The 16,534-nt window shown below is 45.7% G+C and overlaps 1 protein-coding gene across 1 annotated transcript in view; it reads left to right on the top strand.

Annotated features, from left to right (window-relative positions):
• Positions 1–16,534, top strand: part of TUBGCP3 (tubulin gamma complex associated protein 3) — a 94,907-nt gene that overhangs the window by 20,426 nt on the left and 57,947 nt on the right. The window contains exons 3-8 of the mRNA XM_033177213.1: positions 2,081–2,148; positions 8,020–8,097; positions 8,985–9,202; positions 11,734–11,906; positions 12,955–13,073; positions 13,834–13,959. Of these exons, the coding sequence (XP_033033104.1) occupies positions 2,081–2,148; positions 8,020–8,097; positions 8,985–9,202; positions 11,734–11,906; positions 12,955–13,073; positions 13,834–13,959 (782 nt within the window). The remainder of the gene's footprint in view (positions 1–2,080; positions 2,149–8,019; positions 8,098–8,984; positions 9,203–11,733; positions 11,907–12,954; positions 13,074–13,833; positions 13,960–16,534) is intronic.

The raw sequence follows: 16,534 nt of genomic DNA on the forward strand, positions 1-16,534 counted from the left end.
AAAATGGGGTATTTAAACTGCTGTTAACGTATTAAAATTTATTTTCCTCAATGTCTGTAAAACAACATGAGAATACTATACTCTCCTTGAAACCTAAACCATTTTACCCATTTGAGATGATTACTGAAGACTCCAGCAGTTAGGTACTGCATTAACAGCCCGTTTCCTTTACAAAGTCACATTTCATGGCCTCAGGGTGAGCATATTACACGTATTTAAACATGCTACTATCCATGTGTCAGTAGCTAAAAATCAAGTTCGTTTAAACACGTACTTAAAGAACTGACAGCTACATTGCTGCAATGGATATTCAAGGGAGTCTGGGATTTTCCTTTTAAAGAAGAAAACTGCAACAGTGTAGAGTTTGTGTTTCCTGTGTGTGTTGCGTTTTGAGATTAAGGCATGTTGTGTGTTGACTGACTCGGGTGCCTCTCGGGTGTCCCCAGCTCTTCTTGGGAACCTCCAGTGAGCACCACCTCCTTCAGCACCTATAGTCCTCTCCTGTGATGGACACTGTTTATTTGTCATGTTTTACGAATGCTTAGACATTTGAAATTTGATTACAGTTGTTGATAGATTAGTTGAGTTATGGTAGCTGTGCTCTCTGGAATAATACAGAAAAGTTAATTTTCCATTTGATATAACCGACCTCGAATATAAAGTGCTAGTGTTCTATACTGAAACAAATTGCAAAAGTGATCATGTGTGACAAACATTTTCCACACTGGCAGGTGGGGTACATTGTAAGTGGAGATGTGTTATAATTTAATAGAGAAGCAATTTAATAGAGAAACATCACTTATTTGTGAATACTATGTGTTCATTTTTCTTATTTTATTGTGCTGTGACTAGTGCATGTATGAATTAGTGCCAATCTCATTCTATAGAAAGAGCATCACTTCCTTGATTTCATGGTTGCAATTGGAGTCTGTTTATGTGTTGTAAATACAGTCAATTATATCAAAGTTTAATTGCATTCATTTTGTTGAATGCATGTTACATAGTATATGTTAAGATCGCCTTCCTTTTCTCTATAGGAAGAGTCGAGTGTACAGTTATGATTAGATTATGGAATCTCTGGTATGTGCTTCCTCCCAAAATCCTTTTTTAACTACGGAGTATGGGGTTGTCTGTAAAGTCAATCATTGTCTTCGTGCAAATGAATTAGAACGTTTAATGCTAAATGTGATTGACTGATGAGCTTTTTATAAAGTCATACTACTAAAATGGGATAAATACAAAGGTTCATTAGAGAGTGTTGAAATGACAAGTTAGCCTTCGAAAGTGGCACCTTTTCTAGTGGGTGTAAGAGCTTCTTTGAGAGGCACCTGCGCACAGGTGGTGGTTGCAGTGTTGTAAATGTGAGCAAAGTGAGTTCTCTTCACCGAGGGAACCCAATATGACTGCAGCTTCTCCTCCTTCATGGAACAGAACATAGAATGAACTTCTCATTTGCTGCAGCTGCTTTCAGATAATTTGTAAGTGTAGCTGGAACAGCCAAAGACATTTGTTAATCAGATAAATTGGTGGATGAAAATTAATAAGCTATTTTGAATTTTATTTTGAAACAGTAATTGATTATGACATTTAATACTAAAGGTGAAACATTGCTGTGTATCTTAATAAAAATGTTTAGGATGTGTAGTTTCCAAGTGGAATGAATGACCATGAATATTGTACTTGTTTACTGCCCTTGGATTCAGGATTCCTGGTATTTTCACTTTCCATCCCTACCTCCAAGTGACTACTGTTAACTAGTTACAGTGATCATAGTTTGCCTTACTGTTGATTAATATTTGTAGATGGACTGTAAGTAATCCCATTATTTCTATTACGTTACCTAATTTTCACATAAACTCTTTGATCCCAGCCTAATACTTTCCATACTTTACAAATGTCAGGGAGGTTAGATGAATTGATCGGATTCATAGAGCTTAAAAGTTGCTCATCATCTAATTTGACAATGGCTTTTGACTCTGAATTCATCACTTGCGAGTTATGTTATTGTAGGTGAAATAGTATCATACAATGAATTTTGGTGTTTGTAATTACTACGCTTATTTTCTTTCTGTCTTTTCAGTTATTCGACAACGAAGAGAAGCAGATGCTGCATTATTTTCAGAACTCCACAGAAAACTTCATTCACAGGTACAGTGCAGAATTCTGGAAGTCATTAGACTCATTGTTGAGGATATGATAAGTGGTATAGGAACCTTTGAATGTTTTTTGTGATATCTTATTAAACTTTTCTATAATTGGTAATTGCTTTTAATTGTAGATTGTATTTGCTTTTTTGTGTCAGCTTCAATATTAGAAGTTTTAGCGAGATTTAGTGCTAAATTGCTTATAAAGATGAGTGAAGCTACAGTGGGAAAGTCAACAATTTGTGAGTTTGTATTGTAGTCGCTTAAAGACACTGCTGGGAGGAAGCACATTGGTAGAAGTCTTGACTTATCTTCATATAATAGCTAAACTTTGATTGATAAACTTATTCATTGGGTCATAATTTGTACTGCCATAGTGAATAATGAAAAAATTGATTTTGAATGTGGTTGGATATTGATACTTGAAAATGAATGATTTTTCTAACCTTTTTTTTTCTTTTGAGATGCGGTTTCGCTGTGTTCCCCAGGCTGGTCTCAAACTCCTGGGCTCAAGCGATCCTCCTGCCTGGGCCTCCCAACTAGCTGGGACTACAGGTGCATGCCACCAAGCCCAGCCTTGTGTTTTCATAAAAGATTTTGGCAGCCTGGAATGCCAATACATTAATTGAATCGTAGGGTGAGATTTTTGTGAATTCTGACTAGAAAGGAACTTAGTTCATCTAGCTTTCTTTCCTTCTAAGGAGAAGAGTGAATCTAGAGAGGTTTAGTGCTTTGCGCAACAAATACTATTAGTGTTACACAGTGAAAATGATTGAGTTAGGCCTAACGCCTAATTAAACTTCCTCTCTTGTTCTATTGTACTCTTGAAACACGCTTAGTTCATTTGCTGCCCATTTTGATTCCTTAATTGTTTGACTTGGATTTACTGTTTTAAGTATGCTTTTTTCCATAATATTTGTGATATTATCTTTGTGATGTTTACAGAGTAAGAAATAGGAACCTTTTTTGTCCATTCATTTCCAGGCAAATTATTTCAAACTGCTGTAGCATTTGCTTTTCTTAAATCTTTCTCCATTTTTAAGACCATTTTCTACACACTGAATGTTAAAAAGATTTGCTTATTGGATACCATATTTCTCCAGATTCTTAGCCTTATCAAGGTCCCCAAAGGAAGATTTCATCTAGTAAAAGCTGTTGTGTTCGTTAATATCAGCCATTGGATGAAAACATGTTTAGACACCTTGTGACTTAGAATGGCTGTTTTCCATCGTTTTGTTTGGGGCTCTGAGTGTGTCTTCCTAAATGCCAGTGGTAAATGGCGGCTTTCTGGGCTCCCCCAGGACTGACTTGCTTGTGACTTAGAATGGTTGTTTTCCAGCGTTTTGTCTGGGGCTCTGAGTGTGTCTTCCTAATGCCAGTGGTAAATGGCGGCTTCCTGGGCTCGCCCAGGACTGACTTGCTTGGCTTTTTCATTGCGTGACTGAAACATGATGGAAAATGCTAAGAAGTCATAGTGTAAGACCAACGAGTAAACAAAGTAGAATAGCAGATTCCGGTTAGTAGCCATTCCATCATTTCACCAAAAATGGCTCCGCAGAAGTGTGAAGGTTGTTGGTCCCATTTTTTTATCTTGTCTTAGTCAGGGCCCCATGTGTGGGTGTGCTGTGCGGACCACGGGGATGAGAGGTCAAAGGTGCAGGCGACTGTTTGCTCTTGTTGTTGTTAGACCTGGAGGGAAGGAGTCAGGAATGGAAGGAGGGTCCAGGCGGACGTGGAGGTGGGAGTAGAGTGCCGTGGTGTTCTTGAGTTGGGTCTGAAGCGTGGCTGAGCAGGAAAGGTCGAGCGGGGAGGATGGCTTATGAGGCGAGTAGAACAAGAACATTGTGCAGCTGGACTGCCCAGGCAGGGCTGGGGCCTTGAGGGCAGGGAATGAACGACGTGCAGGTGCTGTGGCCACAGGGTAGGTGGTGCCCTGTTGACGAGGGGTGTTCTGGTGTGGCAGTGCCGGGAAAGCTGAGATCAGCTCTTGTGCTGGGCACTAAGCAGCTGCTTTGCAAAGATGTTTATTTGGTGTTCCTCTAGCTCTTACCGTGTCCTGATAAGACTTTCTTCATGTACAATTCAGTTTGTGCACAGTTTTAAAAGTTTTATACCTGAACTTGCGGTCGTGTAGTTTCAGAGTCTGAGGTGGCGGGTCTGAAGTGGTTTCGGATGGCTAAAAGCATCTGTACTGCCAGAGTGGTGGGAACGATCTGGGTTCCCCCACCAGGTCTCTCCTGTACCCACTCCTGCCCCCTCTGAGCTCTGTAGGCCTGGTAGATTGTACTCCCGGCCTCTTGCTGTGTGTCTCCCGGTTGGCTTCATCTGGAACTGGCTTAAGGCCCAGGGTGAATCCAGAGTTGGGAGAGGGATGACACCAAACTGTCATCTCCCCTGCTGCTGGGCAGCTGTTTGTCAGTGGCGTAGCTGTGCCCACAGCTCCTGAGGGCAGGTGCTGCCCTGTGTTGGGCCCTCCTGGAGCCTGCGGCTACTGTCTCCAGCCCTGATCCCTCTGGTCTCGGGGTCATTAGTGGCTTCTGGCTGGTGGTGTTCCCTAGTGGGTCCTGGCTGGTGGTGTTCCACCCTAGTGGGTCCTGGCTGGTGGTGTTCCACCCTAGTGGGTCCTGGCTGGTGGTGTTCCCATAGTGGCTCCTGGCTGGTGGTGTTCCCTAGTGGGTCCTGGCTGGTGGTGTTCCCTAGTGGGTCCTGGCTGGTCGTGTTCCACCCTAGTGGGTCCTGGCTGGTGGTGTTCCTTAGTGGGTCCTGGCTGGTGGTGTTCCCTAGTGGGTCCTGGCTGGTGGTGTTCCACCCTAGTGGGTCCTGGCTGGTGGTGTTCCTTAGTGGGTCCTGGCTGGTGGTGTTCCTTAGTGGGTCCTGGCTGGTGGTGTTCCCTAGTGGGTCCTGGCTGGTGGTGTTCCCTAGTGGGTCCTGGCTGGTGGTGTTCCACCCTAGTGGGTCCTGGCTGGTGGTGTTCCACCCTAGTGGGTCCTGGCTGGTGGTGTTCCCTAGTGGGTCCTGGCTGGTGGTGTTCCCTAGTGGGTCCTGGCTGGTGGTGTTCCCTAGTGGGTCCTGGCTGGTGGTGTTCCCTAGTGGGTCCTGGCTGGTGGTGTTCCCTAGTGGGTCCTGGCTGGTGGTGTTCCCTAGTGGCTCCTGGCTGGTGGTGTTCCACCCTAGTGGGTCCTGGCTGGTGGTGTTCCCTAGTGGCTCCTGGCTGGTGGTGTTCCACCCTAGTGGGTCCTGGCTGGTGGTGTTCCCAGACTGCCTCACCGTCTCCTGTGGTTTCTGTCCACACCTTCGTATCAAATGGTCTTCAGCAGACTGAAGAGATCCTGGGTGTTTTATACTTGCTCTTTTTATAGTTAAAAAATGCTGCCTCCTCCTTTATGTCACTTGCTAGGTTTTTGGTGCATAATTTTGTTCATTTTTGAAATTTCTCCACCCTTCACCCTCAAATACATCTTTGCTAAAATAAAATCTGAGATTTTTAACCTAGCAGTTTCTTAGTGCAAAGGTAGAACATTTCCTGCCGTCTTTCCCTTCACCTACCGGTCATTTCACTTAGAGACTCCCTGAAAACTCCCACAGGTTCTCACAACTTGGCATCCTCTGAGCTGAAGGGAGCATTGCGCCTTATTCCACCCTTCTGGGCATCCATTCGCATCCACCTGCACGCTGCACGCTCTTTCTGCTGTGTTCTCTCTTTTGGTGAATGACAGCACCATTGATCTTGCCCCCTATGAGAACCTGAGTGTCATGTTGACTCCCCAGCTGTACCTCTCGTTTGGAGTTGGACAGACCTGGGTGTGAGCCCTGCATGTAGCTCTGTGATTTGGGTGAGTTATTCATGTTTGCTGTCCTTCGTTCTCTCATTTGTGGCATGAAGAGAATAAGCCCTGTCATAGTGTGGTTGTGACGATGACAGGATTTAATGCGTGGAAAGAGCTAAAGGTTGGCGGCCGCTTGGCTCCTTGGTCCTGGGCCTGAGTGCCTGAGCCTCACGAGCCCCTGATGCCGGCTTGCAGGGACTCGCCAGGGACATGTGCCTGAGCACACACTCGGCTCACTGTATTGCATTCAGCTGCTCGCATCTTCCTCTCATGTTGTCCCCTCCAGCCAGTTCGTCATTTGTGTGGTGATGGTGCCTCTCCCTGGGACGTCCTTCGCAGGCTTCCTGCTGTTGTCTTTACCTCCAAATCCAAGTTTCTTGGTGCAGCGTGGGGGCCTCATTCCGACGTCAGCTTCCCTCCTGACTCCTGTCCTTTGTCAGGTTGCTGTGTTCACCTGTCTGTCCCTCTGCACGGTCCGTCTTTCTAGGAGACTCGAGTCTCCTGCAGGAGCCCTGTCGTGAGCTGTGAAGTGCCGTTTGACACGTTGCATCTGCCCATTTGTCTGCTGCCTGTGATGAGATGCGCTCCATCAGGGCTGGGTCTGTTTCTTATCCTTGTGGCCCTGGCTGGGGAATTAGTTGAGTTTCTGAAAAAGCCTATGTCAACCAATTTTTTGAAGTTAGACAGTAATTTAAATACCTGGGATGAGCTTACTTTTTTTTTTGAGACGGAGTCTTGCTCTGTCGCCCAGGCTGGAGTGCAGTGGCGCAGTCTCGGCTCACTGCAAGCTCCGCCTCCCGGGTTCCTGCCATTCTCCTGCCTCAGCCTCCGGAGTAGCTGGGACTACAGGCGCCCGCCACCTCGCCCGGCTAGTTTTTTGTATTTTTTAGTAGAGACGGGGTTTCACCGTGTTAGCCAGGATGGTCTCGATCTCCTGACCTCGTGATCCGCCCGTCTCGGCCTCCCAAAGTGCTGGGATTACAGGCTTGAGCCACCGTGCCCGGCCAGAGCTTACTTTTAAAATAAACTTTCAGAGAATGTATTATGTAACGGAGAGTTCACATAATATAAGCAATCATCTCGTCATTTGTTTTGTAAATAAAGGTACTTACATATTGTAGCCTGTGCATGCAAAAGGTAAGGCTGTATGAATAGAGTGTACTGAGGTTTGGCTGCTGTTATGTTTGTGAATCAGACTGGTGTGGTGCACAATTGGAAATTAATGAAAGCTGTGTGATGACCCTTGCATAGAAACCTATGGGTTAGTTATCTTGACAACTAAGTGCTTCAGACCCATATATATATATATATATATTTGAGACAAAGTATTGCTGTCTCCCAGGCTGGAATGCAGTGGTGCGATCTCAGCTCACTGCAACCTCTGCTTCCCAGGTTTAGCGATTCTCGTGTCTCAGCCTCCCAAATAGCTGGGAGTACAGATGCATGATGCTACGCCTGGCTAATTTTGTATTTTTAGTAGAGATAGGGTTTTGCCATGTTGGACAGGCTGATCTTGAACTCCTAACCTCAGGTGGTCCTCCTGCTTTGGCCTCCCAAAGTGCTGGGATTACAGGCATGAGCCCCTGTTCCCAGCCCAGACCTACATCTTGACTTTAGGTACACATGATGCTGAGACTAACTTCTGCTTGTGGCTTAAATGGGATGTTGATAAAGGAAAAAATAATTCATATATTTTTATGATGGCTTTGTCTCATAATTATGGTTTTGGGGACATTGTAAGAATTATTTCAGGGGAGACGATACTGTTATTCAGCAATAAGGTAACTTAAAAAACTTTTCTTATTGGGGACTTTAGAGCTAGTTAATAGGGGAGCGAAAGACCCAAGGGTATTGGTTGCATGAGGACATTTGCTTCCGCCTTCGGGTGGGTGGCACTGTTGCAAATGCTTATGAACTGTTAAACTTGACGTCACTATGTGAATTTTGAAATGCATTTCTAGTTTGGAAATACAGTTCAGGAAAGAGGAAAATAAGACTGGAGAGTAATATAAAAATTGTTCTTTTAATGTTAACTTTTTTCCAAACAGGGAGTTTTGAAAAATAAATGGTCAATACTCTACCTCTTGCTGAGCCTCAGTGAGGACCCACGCAGGCCGCCAAGCAAGGTAAGCGGCTTTGCCTTCGCGTTTTCGGGTCTGTCGGGACACTCTGGCAGATTTTGATACGAAACGGCTTCTGCAGCTAAGAAAATCGTGCTAGGAAAGCAACAAGCTTGTCTGGTCGTGGAAGGTCAAGAGATTTCTTTGACTTTTTCTTTTTAAGCGCGTTTTTAGTCAGCGTGCAGTTTCTTGAAGATGTTTTTCAGAATTTTGTTATTCAGACAACAATGGATGATTAAAGAGAGAATAAATGGTCAGTTTTCAAGATGTTTACTTTGTGAAGTTACTGATATCGGCACCGATTGGTACTTCTTGAGGAGTTTTTCATGCTCTCAGTTGTGAGCGTTCCTTACTTTTGTGCCAGTGAAACCCTGTCGTCACCGGGCTGAGTGTCTGTCCCCTGCAGTGTGTCAGAGTGACTCTGGTGCTCTGTGCCCCAGAGTCTGCTCTAATAAAGTACCCACCAGAGACCTGGGAGTGCAAAGAGGTTGAAGCGTGTGGGTGAAAGCTTTCTGTCTATTGCTAAAGGCTTCGTCTGAGCAATCATTATATATTAATATACATGTAAAGCATATAGATATGAATAGATAGAGGCAGTCATTATTTAATAATGCCTAACTTTAAAAAACATTTAAGTTTCAGTTTGCTTGAATCCGCATGTGTGTTTAGTTATCAGACAATGTAGTAGTTGTTGGAGTTCAGAAAATTTTCTAAAACTTTATCAGTTTAGGCATATTTCAAAAGCGTAACATCTAATTTACTGTTTAATGAAGTATGGAATCCAAATCCATTTACAGAAACAGAAGGAAAATCTGATATAAATGACCTTTTTAGGTTTGGGAAGACTGTTCTGTCATTTTCTGTCTCTGCTCTCCGTGTGTCTCTCTTTTCAGGTTTCTAGCTATGCTGCGTTATTTGCTCAGGCCTTACCCAGAGATGCCCACTCAACCCCTTACTACTATGCCAGGCCTCAGACCCTTCCCCTGAGCTACCAGGATCGGAGTGCCCAGTCAGCCCAGAGCTCCGGCAGCGTGGGCAGCAGTGGCATCAGCAGCATCGGCCTGTGTGCCCTCAGTGGCCCCGCGCCTGCTCCACAATCTCTCCTTCCGGGGTAAGGCCACGCCGACGTGCACAGATTCTCTGTGTGTTAGAAACAGAGACTCCTGCAGGTTGTTAACCAGACATCGGTGTTCACCCACAGTGTCAGTGTCAGTGGGCTTCGTACGTGCCAGACAGCGTTCTGGGCACTGTGTCCGACGCTCTCCGTCTCTGAGTGTTACTCCTCTTCACAGCCGTGTCACCCCTCTTCACAGCTATGTCACCCCTCTTCACAGCCGTGTCACCCCTCTTCACAGCCGTGTCACCCCTCTTCACAGCTGTGTCACCCCTCTTCACAGCCGTGTCACCCTTCACAGCCATGTCACCCTTCACAGCCATGTCACTCCTCTTCACAGCCATGTCACTCCTCTTCACAGCTGTGTCACCCCTCTTCACAGCCGTGTCACCCTTCACAGCCATGTCACTCCTCTTCACAGCTGTGTCACCCTTCACAGCCGTGCTACCCCTCTTCACGGCCGTGCTACCCCTCTTCACGGCTGTGTTACTTCTCTTCACGGCTGTGTTACTCCTCTTCAGGGCTGTGTTACTCCTCTTCATGGCTGTGTTACCCTCTTCACGGCCGTGTTACCCTCTTCACGGCCGTGTTACCCTCTTCACGGCCGTGTTACCCTCTTCACGGCCGTGTTACCCTCTTCACGGCCGTGTTACCCTCTTCACGGCTGTGTTACTTCTCTTCACGGCCGTGTTACTCCTCTTCACAGCTGTGTTACTCCTCTTCAGAGCTGACCTACGGCGGGAGTTCTTTCCACTTTGTAATCGACAGAGCTGGCTGTAAAGTTCTGGCCAGTTCTCAGCTGTCACTGAAGTGTCCATCACGAAGGAGCTTGAAGTACCCTGTGCAAAGCCCTTCATCTAGAGGTTCTCTGACTTGTGTGCTCAGATTTTTCCCTTAGGGAATAGTGACTTCTTCGTTGATGTACGTTTTTCTCCTCACTGGATTCTTTAATAAGTTGTTAAGTAAACTAAAATAAGGTTGAACTTTCCTTGAGTGCTGAGATCTTTAAGGATTGTGACATTTTAGTGCATATGAATTAAGATGATGAAATGCAGGAATGCAAAGTGAAGGTGCTATGTACATGGTCAAAGCATGTTTTCAGGAAATACAGGATTTACAGCTGAGAATCAAGCAGGTGCCGTTGTCATTCATGGATGGAACTTTGTTTTTCTTTGTTTTTAATTACGCATTCTTCCTATATGTAGATAAATAGGTGGCTTTGCTTTTTGCCATACTTGGTTCCTGGAAATTGCATTAAAGTGGATTATCATAAAGTAGATATTTTTCCAGAAAAATAGTGACCAAGGATTTAGTATCAAATAAATGGTGTTTTCCGTATGAATGTAACAGAATTATTAAATCATTTTGTGATTTATACAATTATGTTCAAGATACTCAAAAACAGAATGTGTGTTCTATACGTATGAATTACTAATGGGGTCTAGCGTTCTATAAAGAAAACGCAAAGCATTTAAAAACAGAACTTGACACATTTAATCTAGAATTTAAGTTCCAGCTAAAAGAATCAATTGACATTCTCATTTATACCTTAGAATTTAAATTAATTATTGCTATCGTATTAAAAATCTGTATAGAGAACTTTGAACTGAAAGTCTTTTAGAATTGTCCTCTTAAATTTAGAACTATGCCCAAAGACATAGTTTTAGTGAATGCTGTTGGCTTCTTTCCTGATGAAAATGGAATAAAATAAGAAACTGTTTTAGTTCTTCCCTGTTCTCCTTACTTCATGAGTGGATTATGGATGAACCCCTCTAATATTGCACCAGTACTAATTCCAAGCTCTGGCACCTGGAAACTAGTGCAGCTGAGGTTCTCATTTTTGTATTTTGCAGTCCCAGGAAGTGATATTTAGTTGCATCTGTCAAAACTGACGCTATTAGAAATCAGCCATGAGGTTCTTAACATTTTTCAAAAAACAACTTTGACATAGTCTCAAAATTGCTGACAAGCCATGTTGACCTTGAATATGCATTTGCCTTAGATTTTATATATTTGTATATGTTAGGAGTTAATTGAAAATTACAGTGTTTCTTTTCATAGTGAGCACCCTGAAGGCTGAAGACAGGTGTGGCCAGGCACCTGGGACAGTGTCACAGTGACTCAATTCTACTCAGTACATGGGGACTGAACAAGAGTTGTTGATTCTAAATTAAAATAAGTAGAGAATTTCAAAGTGGTTATAGGTGGGTTTATGAAGAAAAGCCAAATAGATTTTGATATTAATGGTAAGAAAAATATATGTAAGGTAGCAGTAAGATGATTTTTCAGCCACTGTGTTGGGTCTGAACGCTAGGCCAAGGGTCCCAAGGAGGCTTGGCCAAGTTCAAGGGACTTGGGACTGTCTGTTATTGATATATTGGGTTAGGGTAAAGTCACGGTATCAGCTATCTGAGATTTATAAATTTACATAATTCACAATAGTAATACAAGAGAAATTTCTAGGGACACTTTTGTCTCTTCAGTGAATAGTCTGGCTATTAGAAGATAATACATGTTTCTTTTTTTAGACAGTCTCATCAAGCTCCGGGAGTAGGAGATTGCCTTCGACAGCAGTTGGGGTCACGACTCGCATGGACTTTAACTGCAAATCAGCCTTCTTCACAAGCCACTACCTCAAAAGGTGTCCCAAATGCTGTGTCTCGCAACATGACAAGGTCCAGGAGAGAAGGGGATACGGGTTGTGAGTAAAGATCTATGTTTATACAGCTTTTCTGTGAACGTTTGGAATTCGGCCTTTCCTTATTTTAAAGTACGGCCCAGGAGCCCCACCTCAAACCTTTTAGTGGTTTCTTCTTGTTCTTATGATGAAGTCCAGAGTCCCTAGTGGTCTGCGGCACCTTGGGGAGTCTGGCTTTCCACCCCAGGCTACCCGGACTTTTTCCTCCCAGCACAGTCTGCTTTTTGGCTGCTCGTCCTTGTGGCCTCCTCCCCACACATCTCTCTTCTTTGCTGTTCCTCATCGCATTCTCCCTGTCTGTTTTCATCCTGCCATTCTCCCTGGGAAAGTCTTTAAGGCTGGGTTAGAACCCCTAGTAAGAGTCATCTTCTTCCACCAAAGTCTTCAGTCCCCAGAGGGGCTATGTCTGTTTCATTTATGGGGCCAGTGCTTAGCATAGTGCCTAGCATGTTGAAGAGAGTCCCTGAGGAATTACTCGATGGTGAGATGAATACCTCATGGAGGGTTTTAAAGCCCTGCTAGATTCCAAAAGGAAGCCTAAGTTTCTTTCTTGAGAACACCACAGTTAGCAGTGTTTGAAACATGAGTGTCCTGAAAATAGAGGATTGGGCTTCCCTGTTGGCTCATAATCTGTTGATTCTGAAATGGCTCTGGATGTTACCTCTACCTGTACTTGTGTAGAACGCAAAGGTGAGGAGCATCTGAGAACCGGGGGACATCCTGGCAGTCTTAGTCCCCCGCAGCAGTCTCCCCCATCTGCCCCACTCCCCCTGTCCCCATGTGTAGCTCCCGCATCCAGCGTCTGTCTGTCCACGGCCCACACTCGTGTTGGACAGTTGTGTGTTCGTGGCACAGCAGGCCAGCCTCTAGACTGACACTCACCTTGTTTCTTTCTAACTTCATACTCTCTTTTTCATCTTGACCTTATTTATTGAGTTAGTAAATTTCATCCAGGTGGCAAATATCTAATCTGAAGCTAATTGCGTCATAATATCTATTGTATCTTAAAATGTATTGTCTAGTAATTACTCTTTAAAAAATGATTTTGCAGGTACTATGGAAATTACAGAAGCAGCTCTGGTAAGGGACATTTTGTACGTCTTTCAGGGCATAGACGGCAAAAACATCAAAATGAACAACACTGAAAATTGTTACAAAGTAGAAGGAAAGGTACGGTAACATAAAATCTAATTTAAAATATTCAGAAAGAAAAAAATGTCATGAAATCCAGATAGTGAGCTGTTGATTGATAAGGTGGCACTGGGATTTTGCGAGTCGAGTGTGAGGTGAAATTGCACTGTGGAATCCTGGTTTCTGTTTCTGTCCGTTGTGGCTCGTTCATTTTTGTTGTGGGGACCCTTTGTGATTAATGTGTGCCTCCTCTCCTCGTATCTACTGATGGGGCCGTCCCATAGCTGATTTCTGCATCCTGCTGTGTGATGGCTGAGGCACCCGGGGACAAGGTCCCTTGGCACCTTCGGCATTGATGCAGGATTCCAGGTCAGGGGTCTTCACCCACTTTTGCTCCCTTTTTCCATAACCTGCCTTTACCATGCCCATTTCTTGTGGTGTGGGTCACACTGTGGCTTTTAGCCCTTTCACAGCGTAACTGAGATCACAGACCATCTCTGCCACACCGCAGGTCAACTGCAGGGTGGTGTGAAGGGAGCTCACTGTGCCCTTTGAGGTGCTTTCCATCACGCTGTCTGCAGGGTGGCGTGAAAGAGCTCGCCATGCCCTTTGAGGTGCTTTCCGTCACGCTGTCACTTGATGTGCTTTCCTTCCTTTTAGTGATGGGATCTTAGTTTTAACTTTTATGTCTTGAAGCCTAAGGATTATAATATTAAAAGTATAAGTGTTTGAGAAAAATACTAGTTAAAACTCTGGTATTGGTTTTTAATGTTTAACATTTGATACATTTACTTTTTAGGCAAATCTAAGTAGGTCTTTGAGAGACACAGCAGTCAGGCTCTCTGAGTTGGGATGGTTGCATAATAAAATCAGAAGATACACGGACCAGAGGAGCCTGGACCGCTCATTCGGACTCGTCGGGCAGGTGCGTTCACGGTTCCTAGGATGCTGGGATGCCGCGCACTTTGGGAAACGCTTATTCTAGTTGAAATCTTACTGTGAAATAGCTCCTCCTGCGGCTCTTTCCAAGTAAAGCAACTTTGAGAGTCAACTGTCAGGGTCCACTCAAGAAAGTAGAAACCACAGTAGGTGCTGATGAGGACACTGAATGCGGCAGGTTGACTCAGGAGCTGCTGGAGGACTGTAAAGCACAGAGAAAATGGTGAGACAGAGCTGGCCATGGGGAGCTGGCATTGCCGGATTCCAGATGCTCAAGGGGGGCCCTGCCCAGCTGCTGCTGCCTCCTCCGGAAGGTGGAGGAGGGGCCCTGCTGGAACGGGGCCTGCTGACAGGCTGCATGACTCCCCAGGCAGCACGGTGAGGCAGGATTTGGGAACACTGCTGAAGCTGGAGATGGGAATCCGGCTATGGCTGTCTGCACAGCCCTGGGTGGGCACTGCTGGTGGCACAGTGCATGGCTGGGAGGGAGCTGCTGCTGCTTCTCCTCCTGGTGGAGCCTGACGTGGGGCAACCGACAGGAGCTATGGTATCTCCACTGTCCAGCCCTTCTTCGTGGCTAAGCAACATGTGGTCTTGTCCATAGGTTGCTTATTGGACAGTAATTACTGCCAATGAAATCTCCAAAAATTACTGACTCACAAAACAACTGTGTACTATAAGCCCAGCATAGCACAGGACTCATGGCAGTGTGGCTGGTGAGTAGGAGTGTGGCTGGGGGATAGGAATGTGACTAGTGGGTAGGAGTGTGGTGCTGCAGTGTGGCTGGTGGGCAGGAACATGACCGGTGGGTAAGAATGTGGCTGGTGAGTAGGCCTGTGGTGTGGCAGTGTGGCTGGTGAGTAGGAGCATGGGCGGTAGGTGGGATCCTGACTGGTGTGTAAGAATGTGGCTGGTGGGGAGGAGTGTGGCTGGTGAGGAGAGCGTGGCTGGTGGGGAGGAGCATGAGCATGGCTGGTTGGGGGGAACGTGGCTGGTGGGGAGCGTGGCTGGTGGGGAGAGTGTGGCTGGTGGGGAAGAGTGTGGCTGGTGGGGAAGAGTGTGGCTGGTGGGTGGGAGTGTGGCTGGTGGGGGGAGCGTGGCTGGTGGGGAGGAGCGTGGCTGGCGGGGAGGAGCGTGGCTGGTGAGTAGGCCTGTGGTGTGGCAGTGTGGCTGGTGAGTAGGAGCATGGTTGATGTTGAAGTGCGTGGCTAGTGGGGAGGAGCTTGGCTGGTATGTAGGAGCGTGGCTGGTGGGGAGGAGCATGGCTGGTGGGGAGGAGCGTGGCTGGTGAGTAGGCCTGTGGTGTGGCAGTGTGGCTGGTGAGTAGGAGCATGGCTGGTGGGGAGGACCGTGGCTGGTGGGGAGGAGTGTGCTGTGGCAGCGTGGCTGCTGAGTAGACGTCCCACTTTGAGCTTTGAAGCAAGGCAGCCCAGGGTTCCAGTTTGGGCTTCTCCTTGAACGGTCACGCCATCTTGCACAGGTTATCTTCTGTTGGCCACAAGTTTCTTCCTGCGGAGCGTGGAGTAGTGATTACCTCCAGGATTGTGGAGATGGGGAGAGAATGTGTATAAAGATGCTGCTCCCCAGGCTAGGACTGTTTTCTATTCTGTTTGCCAGTCTAGTGAGTTGCTTGATGACCAGCCACATTCTCCCTCATTGCAAGGGCAGAGAGAAGTGAGCTGGCTCTTTCTTGAGGCAGGTGGGACTGATGGGCCATCCCCTCAGCAGCCAGCTGTGATTTTAGAGTCCCTGTCTCCTTTCCCAAAGGGAGTGTTTGATCATGTCTCGGTTTATATCATCATCTTAGGCAAGTGTCACTGGTAAGTCCTAGTTAACTTGGTAGACATGAAGCAAAACACACACACAGAATCAATACAAGATAACTAAATAAACCGTTATGTAGATATTTTATTCCAGGAGATGGATTGATCATCACTGTAGTAGTATCATATTATGTGTTATAGCAGGGGTCCCAGTTCCTGAGCTGTGGACCAATACTGATTCGTGGCCTGTTAGGAACTGAGCCGTACAGCAGGAGGTGAGTGGAAGGTGAGCAGGCATGACCGCCTGAGCTGTGCCTCCTGTCAGATCAGTGATGGCATTAGTTTCATAGGAGTGTGAACCCTGTTGTGAACCGTGCATTCGAGGGATCTAGGTTGCGTGCTTCTTATGAGAATCTAATGTCTAATTATGTGAGGTGGGAACAGTTTCATCCCAGAACCACCCTGCCCCCCATCCCACACTGGTCCGTGGAAAAAATGTCTTCCACAAAGCCAGTCCCTGGTGCCAAAAAGGTTGGGTACTGCTGTTTATAGTACTGGACTTGAGAGCCTCTTCTTTTATCTCCTTATTGATTATCATAGCAGCCCTCTAAAATGATCAGGGCAAGCATTACTTGTCCCCATTTTGCAGATGTGAAAATTGAACCTCAGCAAGTTTAATTGATTTGACCAAGTTGCCCTGACTAGTAGATGGCAGATATAGACCAGGTGTGACGTGTTGCTTCTGTTCCAAAGCTATCTCTGTTCTATTTCCATTTCCTCCTTTTTGAAGTCATTGCT

The sequence above is a fragment of the Trachypithecus francoisi genome, unplaced genomic scaffold (assembly GCF_009764315.1).
Source record: "Trachypithecus francoisi isolate TF-2019V2 unplaced genomic scaffold, Tfra_2.0 Lachesis_group18, whole genome shotgun sequence".
Classification (NCBI taxonomy): domain Eukaryota; kingdom Metazoa; phylum Chordata; class Mammalia; order Primates; family Cercopithecidae; genus Trachypithecus; species Trachypithecus francoisi.